Genomic DNA, 16,223 nt, shown 5'->3' with positions numbered 1-16,223 from the left:
GTCACAAACAATGCTGCCACACTAGCTATGAAAGAAACAAGCCAAACAGACAGAGTCTGATGACATACAGAGCTCAATCATTTGACCCAATAACCTAGGAGCTATCCTAGCCCTGGAGTTCCTTCTCTGTGAAGTAATGAACTTTCCTGTTGCTTAAATCAGCTTCAGTTAGATCTTCCATGACTCAGAGGAAACACATTAAGATGCTCAGGACTCTGGTTACTGCTATATTCTAAGCACCTAGGAAAAGGCCTCAACTATGACAGGCACAGCAACTGTTCCTTGAGTGAACAGGAGAAAGCATCTAGAGTAACTTATGAAGAATTAAGAATCCTACAGCAATAAACATTCTCCAGGTAGCCCAGTGCTGTGGTTCTACTGAGTCCCCAGCGCATGTTAGAAACCTAACCCCAAAAAGAAGTGTAAGGAACTGAGAACCAATGAGAAGTGAAATCATAAAGTCAAAGTGAGCAAATTAATGCTGCTATCAGGAAAGAGTTTGTTGTAACAGAAACGGGTCTGTTATGAGGGAGAGGGCAGTCTGGATATCTTACACACACACACACACACACACACACACACACACACACACACACACACACTTTTCCTTTGCCTCTCATCAATTTTCTGCCATGTTATGATGTAGCAAGAAGGCCACTGTCACATGCTAAGCCTTTGGAATTGATAGGCCCTCCAGGACCACAGCCAATGACACTTTCATCATGAATTACAAGGTCTCAAGTCCTTTGTTGTAGCATAGACAACAGTGCCCAATTATCTGTCAAGTCATTAAGATCCTTAAAAGCAGGTATCTAGTTAGTTACTACTAAGTAAACATAAAAATATTTGTGACAAAGATTTTTTTTAATGTCAACCTAATATGGAAATATGTCACTGTCACTATCAAAACCCATGCAAGGCACTGGCAAGATGGCTCCATGGGTAAAGGCACTTATTATGTAAGCCTGGCAGCCGAGTTCAACTTCTGGAGTCCATTAAAGGTGAAATGAGAGAACAGTGACTCCACAGAGTTATCCACTGACTCCCACACATACCATCCACACTCAAAAATAAAAACAGAGGCAGGCATTTATAAAGACTTACAGGTTCTTGGGATTCTGTTTCATCCCATGCTCCCCAATTATCATCTTCCCAGTTCAGTGATTTACCTAGAGAGAGAGAAAGAGAGAATACATGAAATTAAAAGGATTAACATATTTTTAAACACTTTTCTCTAAATAAAATAGCAATAAACTTTTTGTTGTTTTTGAGACAGGATCTCACTGTGTAACTCTGGCTGTCCTGGAGCCTGTTATATAGAACAGGCTGGCTTTGAACTCATAGAGATCCCCCTGCCTCTGCCCCCTGGGCACTGAAATCACAGATGTGTGCCACTACATCCAGCAGAAGCGATCTCTGCATAATGTCAACGTTAAGGAAGAACATGAATGTGTAAGCTGTGTTAGCACAGGATTTGGTCAAACATAGTAAGAACTAGGAAACATATGACCTACTTGACTTCCAATTTATGTCTAGCAAAACTGTGTACAAGTTATTTAAATCTCAAAATATTAGACATTGAGTAGATCCACATTCGAATCAAATGTAAAAGTGAGTTTAAAAATTAATCTGGACATGGTGACACATGCCTATAATTACAGTTCTTGAGCACAAAGCAGAAGGATCAGAAGTTCAGAAATTCAAGGCCAGACTTGACTACACAGGCAATTTTGAGGGCATCCTAATCTACCCTAAACCCTGTCTCAAAAAACTACATACACACAAATATTAACAAATATTTGTTACTTAAAAAAGATAAATATATAACAACAAACACAGATTTTTCCAAGTGAATTGTTCTTTGTTTGATTTTCAAGACAGAGTTTCCCTGTGTAGCCCTGGCTGGCCTCAAACTCAGAGATCTGCCTGCCTCTGCCTCCCGAGTGCTGGGAATAACAGCACACAACACCACCACCTGGCTGAATTGTTGTATCGTGATAGGACAAAGTATCCATGGAAACAGCCTGAATTCTGAAATAAGACAAGCCCCCTCCTCCACCTTTTTTTTGATACTCTTATTTCTTACACCTGAGATAATCTCCTTAGATTAAAACATATTCACTGAAATATGCAACATGAAATTAAAAACTTCAGATTAGTTTGGAAAGCACCATCCCTTGCATCGCTCATGTTGACTTTATATAATTTGCTTAGAATTTACTCAAAGCAATAAAATTATCATTCTTAGGCAACCAGAGGCAAGAATGAGATACTCTATCATCCCAAATTAAGTTAGAAACCAATGAAATTCCAATAAGACTCAGGCCTGAGACTCACACTGCAGATGTTTCACTTGAATTTTATCAATTTTTATTTATGAACTGCATTATGAAGTACCTAATGCTTGTTCAAATCCCGGATGCAGCATTTCCTACCTCTGAAGAAGCAAATTACCTCATCTGTAAGCTTTAGTTTCCACAAATAGTACCTCTGAGACTGTGGGGCTGTATAAGGACTTAACATCATCCTAAGGGGTTCTGTATCTGATGCATAAGTTCTCACTGCTAGCTGTCATCATTTAGCCATCAGACATAACGGCCATGAAGTAGAAATAAAATATAGTTAAGTAATCAGCTTTCAATCCCCGAGAGAAAGTCAACATGAAAGATAAGATCTTGTGATTTACAGAAAGTAGCAATGAGAACATTCACTTATACACTCACTCTAAAAATTGCTGAAACAAAGAACACAGATGATTTACAAGTGTTATAGTCTGGTACTTGGAATCACTGCTCAATTAGCTTGTAGTAACAACAGTCTAATCTTCAGCACTTAAATGCCAAGTAATTACTTCCTAAAATCCCAAATATACTGCTAAGCACATATTAAGTCCTAAAATAGCACCACCCTTTGATTAAAATCACATGACCTACAGATTTCCAGATACAAGTCAATTAAGTCAATTAACAATTGCTCTGTTAAATACCCAACCTTGTAGTAAAAGCTAAGAAAAGTATAAGCACATTCCTCGCTCTTACAGAATCTGTCTTAAGAAGGAGGTAGATGAACACTTAACTATAGTGCACAGTACATGCTATGACTGCTACAGTAGCTTGGACAAGAAAGTGAAATATTTCAGAGGTACAGAAATGCATATACACATACACTCTATGAAAGATTTTGTTTTTCATTTTTATTTATTTTTCTGAGTATGAGTACATGTGCACATGTGTGTGAGTGGCCACGGAAACCAGAAGAAGGCATCAGATCCTTCGCATGGACAAAAACAAGAGAAACATTGGGGCCTACAGACAAGGCCCATTGATAACAGTCTTTCTGTCTCTGAGACAGGGTCTCATGTATCCCAGGCTAGCCTAAATTTGCCAGAGAGCCAAGGATGACCCTTAAACTTCTGACCCTTCACCTCCTGCGCGTTAGGATTACAGGTAAGCATCATCACACCAGGGTTATGCAATTCTAGGAAATCAAACGAAGCATGCCCAACAACTGAGCTAGAGCCCTACCCTTACTCACTTGTTTATTTCTTTCTTGGTTCTTTTAAGTTATTTTTTAAATAGAAATATCCCCTTGACACTTGGACTTTAAAGAGAGGTTTTAAAAACTTGAACACTTTGCTTGGAGTGGCAATTCACACCTTTAAATACCAGCACTCTAGAGGCAAGGCAAGCAGATCTCTGTGAGTTCCAGGCCAGCCAGAGCCACACAATGAGACAATGTCTTAAAACTCTTCTGGACAACTAAGTTTTGTTCTTTGGCAACATAATTCCTTACACACTCTCTTCATTCATTTTACTACATCACCAAAACAAATGATCTCACTGTGAACTGATTTAGACAACAGCCAACCTATTAACCATTGTAGAAGCCAGGCAATGGTGGCACACACATTAAATTCCAGCACTTAGGAGGCAGAGGCAGGCAGATTTCTGTGTTTAAGGCCAGCCTATTCTACAGAGTTTCAGGACAGCCAGGCCTACACAGAGAAATCCTGTCCTGAAAAAACAAAAAATACAGAACAATAACCAAAAATTTTAGAGTATGCATTGTCTTTTAAAGGAGAAATTAAAAGTCCATGATTCACATTTAAAATTGCTACAAAATCCAGAACATCAAAATGACCATGTAGAATAAAAGCCCTTCAGGAAGTCATTCATTCATTTATTCATTCAAAAAGTAGCATTTTTTATGCTAGATACCAGAGACAAAAGGAAGTTTCCACAGAGTTCAATTAAAGCACATAATCTCTGTTGAATGTACAGCACTATAAAAAAGGATTTAATTTTTCCTTTATATTGGTATAAAAAGCACCTGACTCAATTCACAAGTGACTCATATCATCAAGCGGAAGACAGTAGTTATTTGGATTTCCTGCCCCTACAGAGATCCAATATCTCTTCATGCTACAATTCAAAACATGCCCAACGAGAAAGGCCCTGAGAAATATATTAAGATATTGTGTCAATGACTGCTTACCCACTTTTGCCTGATTAGAAAGTTGCTTTGAACTGAAGGAAAAGAAATGTAAATTGGAGAGCTCCTGCTATCACAGGAATATTTTTGCAAAGTCATTAGACTATAAATAGCTTGGTCGGTTATATGCTAACTGAGCAAGTATGAGGACCAGAGCAATCCTCAAGACCCAAGTTCTTTAAAAAATGCCATCCATATTATTAGTAGTGCTTCTTTGCTGACTAATCATTGACCAAGGTTATAGGTAAGCAAAGCAATGTGTTTAACATTAAACTATGAACTACTTAATTTTATGTTAATATGGAACATTTTCATAAATATCTAAGGTTTATAAAGTTCACGTAATCATGAAGAAATAAGAGTAATTTATTTAATGTACTATCAATTACTACAAAAAAAGCTAAAAATATTCTACTGTGACTGTCTCTTAGGCAAGTAACTAGATCTGTATCTTATATAGCCTAAAATGATTCAAAAGTCCTAAGCCCCCGTGTGACTTAAAATGCAAGTGTGTGGTGGAATCAGGACCCTGGATGGGCAACTTCTGAGGTGATCAGGATGCAGTGCAATGATCCAAACACCACGTCACACAGCCACTAGTAGCTACCCAGTTTACATCACAGTATTCATTTACACCAAAGCCTACAGTACACACTATAGGAGATTTTAATTGTTTTCTTGCTCATTAAATAAGCAGTTGCCACTCCATATCCAAAAGTGACACTATCACCAATGCATGTGTCTCTCATTTTGTTAAAGCACAACCCAACAAAACTGATAAGAAAAAAAAAACAAAAACAAAAACAAAAGAACAGCAACCAACCACATTCATTGCCTTCAAAACCCCAGAATTATATGTCCCGCCAGTTTCCCTGTGGAAGAACAACAAAACAATGAGAAAGAAACTAAAATAAGGAGTCAGGATTACCACTGGCTGAGAGATGGTTCCTTTCTCCAGGACTGTTTAGAGGTCTGCATGGGTCCAGGACTTGAGTCCGTGACTCACCACCTCACCCCCTTCCTCAATTCCACATATCTGAGCCTGATGGCCCAGGAATCAGGGTCTTAGGAACACTAACTTTAACATAAATCAAATGGCCTGAACATCATTTTCACCTCCCTGCCTATTCAGTCACTGTCAGAAAGTCTTCGATAGTTGCCACATGTGCAATTTAATTTAACTAGTAACTGCACTTAAAAGTAAAAATAATCAAATACTATATTTAATACAACATAGCCAGATGTTATCATTCCAATACATAAGTGAAATTACCCATAAGGTACTTTGTACTCTTTTCTCATATTAAGCTTTACAGCTCAGTGTATTCTGCACTTTGTGTACGTCTTGTCTGTACTAGCCACATTCCAATGCTCACCAGCACATGTGGGCTGGGGTGGATTCCAGATTTTACCCTGGAGAGCTGTAGGAGGTTGGGCAATTTAATTAATCTCTTGCTGCCCCTCCTTCCTCTTTAGCAGGATGGAGCTAATGGCTGCATCTGCCTCACTGATGCAATCACCTGCAAACACATTTCACCCACACACTATCTTAGGCTATCCTATCATGCTAACTACATGCCTTCCTTTATAGTAATCTTTCCAGAGGTGACTTGTTCAGGGTCCAGATTAATCCTTCATGGAGTTTACACGCAGACTTTATATCTAGGATCAAAGCAATCTTTTTCAAATAAAGTTTCCATGAAACATTATAACTTAATAAATTATATTTCAATTAGTCAGGCAAAACAATTTTATTGATTCCTAGCTTTAGTTTTTTATTAAGAAATAATAGTAAATGTGGTATTTTTGTTTGAATTCAAGTGTTAGTGGCAGATTTCAAAACAATCTTTTTCAAATAAATTTTCCATGAAACACTATATTAATTTATTATGTTATAATAAATTATTATAATTAACATTATTATAACATTAATAAATTCTATTTCAATTAGTCAGGAAAAACAACTTAAAAGTATTAACTGCTAGCATTAGTTTTTTTTATTAAGAAATAATTGGAAAATGTGATATTTTTGTTTGAATTCAAGTGTAACTGGCAGATTTCATTAGTTACAGAAAGATCTTTAGCAGTCAAGTTGAGAACAGATGGCTTACTGTAGACTGAAAAACTTCATCTTTCACATCTACCTGCACATATAACATCTACTTCAACATTTAAAAAACAAAACACTCTTCATTACTAACAAAAGATCCTGGGCCAACACAAAGTCAGTTTGTTCACTCAATTTCTTAAAACTCAACAGTCTTCTAGACTGAGAGGGCTAGGAAAAGATAATCATAAAGGCCCCGAGTTCCCAAACAGCATACCATGCTGAAGAAAGAACCTGTTATTGTTCAAATATTCTTTTTGTTAAAAATGAATAATACAGATAAATACAGAAATGATAAATACAGAAAGGCAGCTCAACAATAGCAAGCACTGCCTACTGGACACATGTTAAGATTACAAAGAGAATGCTTCTCAGACCTTGTTACTTCCATAATGTGATTCATACCCACACACTGTACCTGAAGAAGTATCAGGAAATTTCTAAGGAAATAGTCCATAGATTCATGTGTCAGTGGGCTTTCCCACCTCTTTTGCTGTACAACCTAATGACAAAAGAGCACTCTAGGTATACAAAATAGGTGTTCTTTGTTTTGAATCTTTAATCTTTGTTTTTTTCCCCAAACCCTTGTATTTGTCTGTCTGTCCCCTCCACCTGTGTGAGGGTGGGGTGGGGTGGGATGGTATATGTGTGGTTTTGAGATAGGGTCTCATGTAGTCTAGGCAAGCCTTAATCATGCAGCCAGTGCTGCCACTGAACTCACAATCCTCCTGCTTCTATAAGGCAGGGATGACAGGCATGGGACTCCACAGCCAGCTTCCCCTATCTGTTCTGAAGCATGAATTTCCTTTAAATTTTATTCTCTCATGTTCTATACAATTTTTGCTAAAAATTCACAGATTACCAAGGTTTTCATTAGGGAGTGAATTTGAGTCTTTTAAGAAGTTTGTCAGCTTAATATATACATACATACATATATAAATGTATTTTGTATTTCTGTTGTTAAAATTACCCTTCATTTGTTTCATATCACATCTTGAATTATAACTTCTCTTTAAATAAAAAAGCTGATCTCCTATCAACTTATGTGGCATAAAGAGGAATAAAGAGGAGCAGAAAGTTCTAAATAACAGGGATAAAAGTAAAAACATTTGCGCTGATTATTAACCTCATTTTTCAACCTACTGTTTTAACACCATTTTCACTAGGAAGTACTTTGAACTATCTAGAATCAGAAAAAGTACTCAGAAGGAAGGCAAGCACCACCACATGAGGTCCAATGCCACAAATCCATGCTCTTACTTTTATCCCATTAAACGCTTTGTCTCAGAGAATAAAACCAATAACTTCCAGATGTAAGATGCAACAATTCTCTACCAGAAAGAACATTTTCCTTGAGCAGATTACATCACTCTAAAATACTGGTTTCTGGCTTGATAAAGGAAACCTTCAAAGCTTAGAAAAAAGCATTCCCCAAATCATACACATCTTACATAGGGTTCTTCCCAATGAATGAATCATTCTACTAATGAAGGCCTTCTGCTTTCTACAGCTTTATTTAATTCCCAATAATATCCTAACTTACTTTTGAATAGTCTGCACCCTAAACGGAAAGCACTTTTTTTTTTTTCATTTAACAAGAACCTGAAGCTAGAAAGAAAATTGAATTCAGTAAGTGGAAAATTAATTTGACAGTATTTGTATGAATATAAAAACTAAACAAGAACTGAACAACTAAATTTTATATAAGGGGAAATTAATTCTTATAACCTGAGATCTTAATACAAAAGCAAATTCATTTCCATCTTTATCTACTTTTTTACAAGAAGAAATTCTAGAACCTATGATTTGCAATTTGCTCAGAGGGTTCAAAAGCGGTAGGTCCTTTCAGCTCAGAGAAGGCAGGCACCGCCAGGCAGTCCAAAGGCAATTATAAAAAATAAAGAAACTACTTAATTCTCTGTGCCTCAGAACTACTAGCCTTTTCTCATTTCTAAGGACATGAAAAATGGGAGAGTAATGTCTTCAGTAACCTAAAATAAGGATGACACTGTTTTTAATAGCTGGATTACTTTCTTTCAAACCATCATGATTAAACCAGAGTAGAGTCTCTAAGATATTCTAGAATTCTAACATTCCCATTCTCAAATGATTTCCCCCATATCATAAAGAATGTGTATCCAGATAACAAATCAGAAATGACAGAACTAGAACTAAAAATACCATACAGCAGAAATATAGCATAGCATATTTTCCTGACTTCAATAAGACTCATCTAAAAGTACATAAAAACAAGCATGTTTCTTTTGCCTGAGATCCTAAGAAGTCTCTTTTTTAATCTTAAGAAATATTTAGGCTTACTTATATAAAAATGAACAAACAGATGATCTATAGTCATAAGGAAAATTCATGTTCCATTCACCCATTGTTTCTAGAAATTAATATCTGTATGCTATAGAGCAGTATTTCATACATTCATTTTATTATTAAAAACATTTCATACAGAATCACTAAAAATGGGTTGTAATTTACATGTATACTATAGAGCAGTATTTCATACAGAAATCACTAAAAAAAATGGGTTGTAACTTAAAAGCCCATTACGATATGTAAGTCGGAACATATTTTTTTCTATAGAAAATGGGAAAGATGATGCTTCCGAAACTAGCAAAATATAAGTCAAAATACAAGCTAAAATGTGAATTCATAAGCATGGTTTAGATTCTGGGACCCAGAAGAAACATTAACTTCATTTACTGAGCCATACTTCCCTCAAAATTAAATCGTGTGAATGAAATGAGCATTCATCTTCCTTCTTTCTTTTGATTCATCAGTTTTCATGGAGCTAATCCTTAATCCGCATCTAGGTTTTAGCAGTTCCCCACTGATGATGGTGACTACACCCTTTGAGTTTGCTCAGTGAGCCACCTGGCTCCTACATTAATCATTAAATATTTTGGTTCCGGGTAAAGCACACCCAGTACTTTGGCAAACACAGAATCTAACTTATATCTACAAGGTGCGTGTAGTCTATCGTCAAACACTCTCCCCCTCCCCCGGGGCTTGATAAGAAACCAGGAGGACAGGAATAATGAACACTGACAGTGGCTACGGGAGCCCTTACCAAAGGCTGATTATGTGACAGGCAGTCACACATAAAGACCGCTGCACTTTCTCTTTACTTTGGTTTTCAAATGGGTCAGCACTAAAGACAAAAAATATATTTCATATACTAAAGGAACTTACTATCAATTCTATCCCTAGTATCCATCCTTCGCTTTCATGTTTCATTATCTCCCTTAAAAGAGGCCTCTGCATCTCTCTTGATTTCTTTCTTGTTTTCTGACCTCTATAGTTATCGCCCCAACTTAAATACAGAAATCTAAAAATTCAAAGCTGGATCCACATACGAGCGGAAGGGCATGTGGTATTTCTCTTTTGGGCCTGTGCTAGTTCACTCCATTTGCTAGTTTCATCCATTTTTCTGAAAATCTCTTGATTCCATTTTTTTCTTTTGTGCTGAATAATAATTTCATTAAACTCATGTGCCATGTTTCCATTATCTACTTATGAGTCAGTGGGCATCTAGGTTGGTTCTATTTTCTAACTATTGTGAACAGAACAGCAATGAAATGGATGTGCACATATGCCCTGGTATACACACCTTTCAGTCAGGTTAGTTCTTTAAGAACCCTTCACACTAATTTCCCCAGTGGCTGCATCAGCTTATACCCAGCCATCAACAGTGAACAATGGTCCCTCTTTCTCCACACCTCACAAACATTTGTTGTCATGATAATAGCCATTCTGACTATAGTGAGATGAAATCTCAAAGTAGTTTGAATTTTAATTTCCCTGATGGCTAATGATATTGAGCACTTTAAAATGTTTATTAGCCATTTCTATTGCTTCTTTTGAGGAGTCTCTGTTGAGACCCATTCTGTCTGTTTTCATGTGTTTCTGAGTTCGCTGTATATTCTTGATACTCTTCTGTGAGATGTATAGCAAAAAGAGACTGTGTTTTGTTTTGTTTTGTTTTCTGTTCTGTAGGCTGCCTCTTTAGTGGCAGTTTCAGTTACTTTTGTTGAGTAGAGACCTTTAATTCCGTGAGGTCCTATTTACCAACTACTGGCCTTGTTTCCTGAGTAACTGGAGTTCGGTTTACAAAATCCTTGCCTCTACACAGATTTTGTGGAGTGTTCTCTACATTTTCTCCTAAAATTTTCAGGGTTTGGCATCTTATTTTGAGGTTGTTGATCCATTTTGAGCTGATTCTGTCTAGAGTGGTAATCATGGATGTAGTTTTGTTCCTCTACATGTTGGCATCCAGTTTCCAGATATTGTATGATAAAAATGTCGTCTTTTTTTCAGTGTGTATTTTTGACATCTTTGTCAAAAATCAGGTAACTGAACGTTACTCATATCTATTCTACTGATCTGTGTTTATTTCTGAGTCAGTACAATGCTGCTTTTATTACTATGATCCTGTAATAATTTTAAATCCAGTATGGTAACACTTCCATCAGTATTCTTTTATTCAGGGATGCTTTGGCTAGCCAGGGAGCTTTGCACTTCCATGTGAATTATGATTTTATTTTTATTTTTTATTTCTACAAAGAATGGTGCTGGAATTGTGATCAGGGTTACAATGAATATGCAAGTTCTTTTGTTAAGGTGGTCACTTCACAATCCATGAGCATGGGAGGTTTTTCCTCTTAACAGTGTCTTCCTCAATTTCTTTCTTCAGTGTTTTCAAGTTTCCCCACAGAGGTCATTCACTTCATTGGCTTCGTTTATTCTAAGGTTAATGACCTTATTTGTTTGTTTGTTTTTGAGGGTATAGTGAATTTCTTTCAGGGTATAGTATAATTTCTTTCTCAGCATGTCTGTATAAAGGAAAGCTATTTTCTTTAATATTAAGCAAGTTGGATCTTGCTCCCTTTGCTCCGTGTTTATCAGTACTAAGAGTTTTCTGGTGAAGTCTTATCACATGCACTGAACAGAAGAGGGAACCCCAACTAACAAGGCCGAGAAGCAAGTGCCAGTGAGAAATGAGATGGAGCATAAAAATTACTGAAACCAGTCTGCATAGTCTAGAGACTCCAGTTCTACATGTTTCTTCCTGAGCTTTTTCGGATATTCAACTATTTCTTTGTGGAAATACTTTTTTATATTTAAAATGAATCCTCTGAATACTAGTTGAATCTTGCCTCGTAGTTATGAGGTTTTTGTTTGAAGTGCACATAAAAAACCTGATCATCTTAACAATATCACTTCAGCACCTGTGACAGCTTAGAAGCACAGTAAAAAATAATATATAGATGTCTGTTTATCATTGTGCTTTGCTTCATAGTTAGTACTTCTGAAATAAGAACATCTAGCCTAGGTATATAGTGTATTATACACTGTAAAACTACTAAGATAGGAAGTGTTCTGCCCCCCCAAGATAGTATGTGAGGTGAGAGATATGCTAAGTTGATTGTAATAATCATTTTACATATAAATCATATAGTGAATTTCACACTGTATGTCTTTAATATATATAATTACTGCCAACTCACTCAATAAATTTAGCATGAAAGAAAAATATCTAGTCATTGGAAATGCCAACCCTCCCCAAATGAATATAAGCTCATCAAAATCCCAACATGAATCTGACCTTTAAAACTTAATAAATTCTGAAGCTCAACTTGAAGATACATGTGTAAGACTATCGCTGTGACATTCTTAAAAGATGAGTAACTTGGCAGAGACAATCTATGACATTAAAATGGACAACAATTAACAAATACAACAACAAAACAGAAATAAAAGCAAGTAGCAGCTGTGGCTGCCTACACAAGACCTCTGTGAGATCAAGCCAGTCAACATTCCAGCATGGGTCAGAGGCTCACAGGACCTTACCCTAGCGAGAGCTCCTGGCAATTGGTGGCTGCTGAGGGAGGAAGAATCAGTGTCTTTCAGGGTGCAGCTCCTATAGGTTACCCAGGATCCAGTGGGTGGCCCTATACCCATGAGCAAATGGGCAGATGTAACTGGACTCACCAGGGAAGGAAGGAGGGAGGGAGGGAGGGAGGGAGGGAAGGAGGAAGGAAGGAAGGAGGAAGGAAGGAAGGAAGGAAGGAAGGAAGGAAGGAAGGAAGGAAGGAAGGAAGGGAGAGAGAGAAACAGAAAAGAGAAAGAAAGAGAAAGGAAGAGAAGGAAAGAAAGGAAGGAAGGAAAACAGGACATGAAGTTGGAAGAGGGACATGGGGAGATCTGGGAAAAGTTCAAATGACAAACTAATATAAATATGTTTAAAATATAAGCACAAAAAATGAGCTTTTGTATAACAGCCCTATACATTAGTCACATACAAAACTCAAATAAATAAACCAGACATGAGTTTAAGAATTGAAACTACGAAGCTATTAGAAGGAAACAGAGGGGAAACACTTCAGAACATGAGTAAAGATATTTGGTGGTAAGATCAAAAAGTGCTGGCAACAAAAGCAGAAACCAATCCAAGGGGTAACAGCCAAGAAATGACAGAATGATGGCAACCTACAGATGGTACAAAACTCAAGCAACTTAAAAGCAAAATAATAACCACCTGATATAATTAAAAATTGGTAAATGACATTAATAGGAAAAATGCCCAGGAAGTGTACGAAAAAACTGCTCAGCAGTAATTGTCAGAAATCAAAATCACAGCTGAGTTATTATTAAAGAATAGCAGAAAGAACAAAAGACCGGCAAGGATGTGGGCCAACACTCTTGGTGCGAATATAAATTAAATAAGTCCAGCTATCAGAGAAAACAACACAGAATTCTTTACAGCTCTAGAAAAAGAACTGCATTCCTATTGCAGGGTACAGAACAAAGGAAATCAGCATGTTGAAGAAATACACTCCTATGTTGATTGTAGCACTGGTCAAAACAGCCAAGATATGGAATTAGGCCTGAAGATTTATTGGTGGCTAAGTGAAGAAAATGTAGACTACACAATGGAATATTATTTGACCATTAAAAATGAACTCTCACTTGCAGTAATATAGATGAAACAGAAAGGACATAATGACAAATTAAGTCATACAGAAAATATATATATTTTCACTCATACATAGAAGTTAAAAAGTTTTATTCATAGTGGTTCATGTCTGTAATCTCAGCACTTGGGAGGCAGAGGCAGATATGGAATTTAAAGCCAACCTGGGCTATACAGTGAGCTCCAGGCCAACCTGAGCCAAACAGCTAGACCCTGCCTCAAAAACAAGTAAAACAACAACATTTATTTCACAAATAGAGGCTACAAGCACAGTTGTCAGAGACTAGTAAAGGTGTGAGAACAGTGACAGGGGGCTTAGAGAGGTGCTGGTGAGGATGTGCCAGTGGTGATGGGTTATAGAAAAGAACAGTTAATGGTACAGAGGAGGTATGAATGGATAGGAGTGGTCAATGTTCTACAGCACCATACAGTAACCACAGTTGACATTACTAGTTGTTTGTTTCAAAGCTGCCAATCATCCCGATCTGATAACACATTCTATACTAATTCCATACATCATAACATTCTATACCACGGTGTAATTTATACATATACATATGTTTCACTATGGATCAGTAAAAACTTATGATATATCTTATACTTTAAAATTATAATGGGCTGGGATTGTAGCTCAGTAGAGCACTTGCCTAGCATGTGTAAGGCCCTAGGTTCAACATCAAGTACCAAAAGAAAAAAAAGTTTAAAAATCCAATGAAAATTTGCCAAAAGCAGTGAACACTTAAATTTCAAAGTTATCCCTTCTAAAATGTCCAACTTGACTCAGCGTAGAAGAATACAAACTAGGGTGAGCATTAAAGGTCTAGGACATACAACCCTGGTGCTGTGAATTCATTCCTCAGAACTTCATAAAGACAGAGGGAGAGACCAACTCCACAGAGTTGTCTTCACACACACACACACACACACACACACACACACTCACTCTCCACCACACATGTGTCCAAACACACACATAATAATGACAATTTCTAAGTAAGTGTGTTCATAGTTGCTTTGTTTACCATGGCTAGAGTGAATCTGAAAACCAATCTCAAGAACAGTTTGGCAACTGTGACCAAGATGAGCAAGGCTGCTTGTAGCTTTATTCCCACAGCAAAACATGAAAAACAACCTTCATATTCACCAAGGGAAATCTGGTGGGAGTCTCGGTTGGAGTATTGGACAAAGAAGAAAGTTCCATGAAGCTTTATAGTTTTGGAAAGACACCATGATATGACTAAGTAGGCCAAAGAAGGTTACAGATATGCATTATATAAAACAGGTAACATGTAATTAAAAAAAAAAAAGAAGAATTCCCAAGCAACTTCTGAGTGTGTGTTGAATGACTGCTGAAACACAAGCACAAAAGCCTGGATTGGACCCTCAGTGGATGGACCCTCATTAAAGCAGCACTTCCTACATGGATTTTTGCAGTGAACGCAGTGTTCCATCTGAGCTACTCAATAGCCAGGCATGCTATCTGGAGACTAACCACTTTTGCAACCAAGTATGACTCAGGAACTGAATTGCTTTGAATCTCTCTGACTTAAACTTAGATTTAACTGCATGCTGCTAGAAGCTCCACATTGTGTCGCAGAGCCATGAAGCTTTATCATCTGCAAGGTGGGATACAGTAGCCAGCTTTCACAGCAGGTTTTGATGGGCTTAAGAAGGGGGTGCATCAAAAAAAAGAAGAAGGGGGTGCATTTCATCTATTTTCTTAAGCTGACAAGATTCTCTCTTCTGGGGAATTTATATGTGAGACCTACAGAGGAAAGTGATCTGTGTTAAAAAGATACTTCTGATTTCGTTTTTGCTAAAGAAATGTAGGGATGGCAGGCACCTATGAATTTTAATACTATTTAATACTGACTAATACCCCCACACTGTTTTGGTAACTGTAGCCTTGTAGTATGTTTTGAAATCATGAACTATTGAGTCTTTTTGTCCTGATTCAAAATTTTATTTTAGCTATTTGGAGTCCATCTATATCTATGTCTATCTGTCTCTCTTTCTCCAGGGTTTTGTTCTATGACCTGGGTTACTACCATAGACTTCTGGCTGGCCTCCAACTCACAAGTCTGGGTCAGGCCTGTACTCTAAGCTGCTTTGGAGGCTGAAGCAGGAAGATCAGCAGTTGAAGGCTTACCTGGGTTACAGAATGTCCCACCTGGACAACTTAACAAAATGTTCTATCTTTCTGTCTCTCTCTCTAATAAAGGGAACTTTCAGTGTAATTCAGTGAGAGAGGGCATGCTCAACAAGATGGAAGTTTAGACCTAACCCCTGACCTGTAAATACTAAATGAAATAAATACATTCACATTGTAGTTAATTCACAGTTAACAATATAAGTTCTCAATATATTATTAGCCAAATGAAAAGATTAAAGATCACTCAAGTGTTCATTTCCTTTTGATAAAAACTTCTTTGTAAGTTCTTCCTCTTTTAAGGATATTTGGTAACTGTTTATTGAAAATCCTACTAATGGCCAGCTTCTCTCTACAGCAGGATCTCATAGAGAGAATATTTACTATGTATAAAAAACTGATATTCAGTATGTTCTGTTATATCCCATGACGCAAAATGATCACACTTTGGGTTACATAAAAAGCCTTTTCTCCATTAGTTCTGCTGACTC

The 16,223-nt window shown here is 37.0% G+C and overlaps 1 protein-coding gene across 2 annotated transcripts in view; it reads right to left on the bottom strand.

Annotated features, from left to right (window-relative positions):
* Rab3gap2 (RAB3 GTPase activating non-catalytic protein subunit 2) overlaps positions 1-16,223 on the bottom strand; it is an 82,349-nt gene that overhangs the window by 60,166 nt on the left and 5,960 nt on the right. For both annotated transcript variants that reach the window (XM_021635780.2, XM_021635781.2), the window contains exon 2: positions 1,105-1,169. In XM_021635780.2, coding sequence (XP_021491455.1) covers positions 1,105-1,169 — 65 coding nt within the window. The remainder of the gene's footprint in view (positions 1-1,104; positions 1,170-16,223) is intronic.

This window comes from Meriones unguiculatus, chromosome 11 (genome assembly GCF_030254825.1).
Source record: "Meriones unguiculatus strain TT.TT164.6M chromosome 11, Bangor_MerUng_6.1, whole genome shotgun sequence".
Taxonomy (NCBI): Eukaryota; Metazoa; Chordata; class Mammalia; order Rodentia; family Muridae; genus Meriones; species Meriones unguiculatus.
The sequence above is the reverse complement of the archived record's forward strand: the minus strand, read 5'-3'. Positions and strand labels throughout refer to the sequence as shown.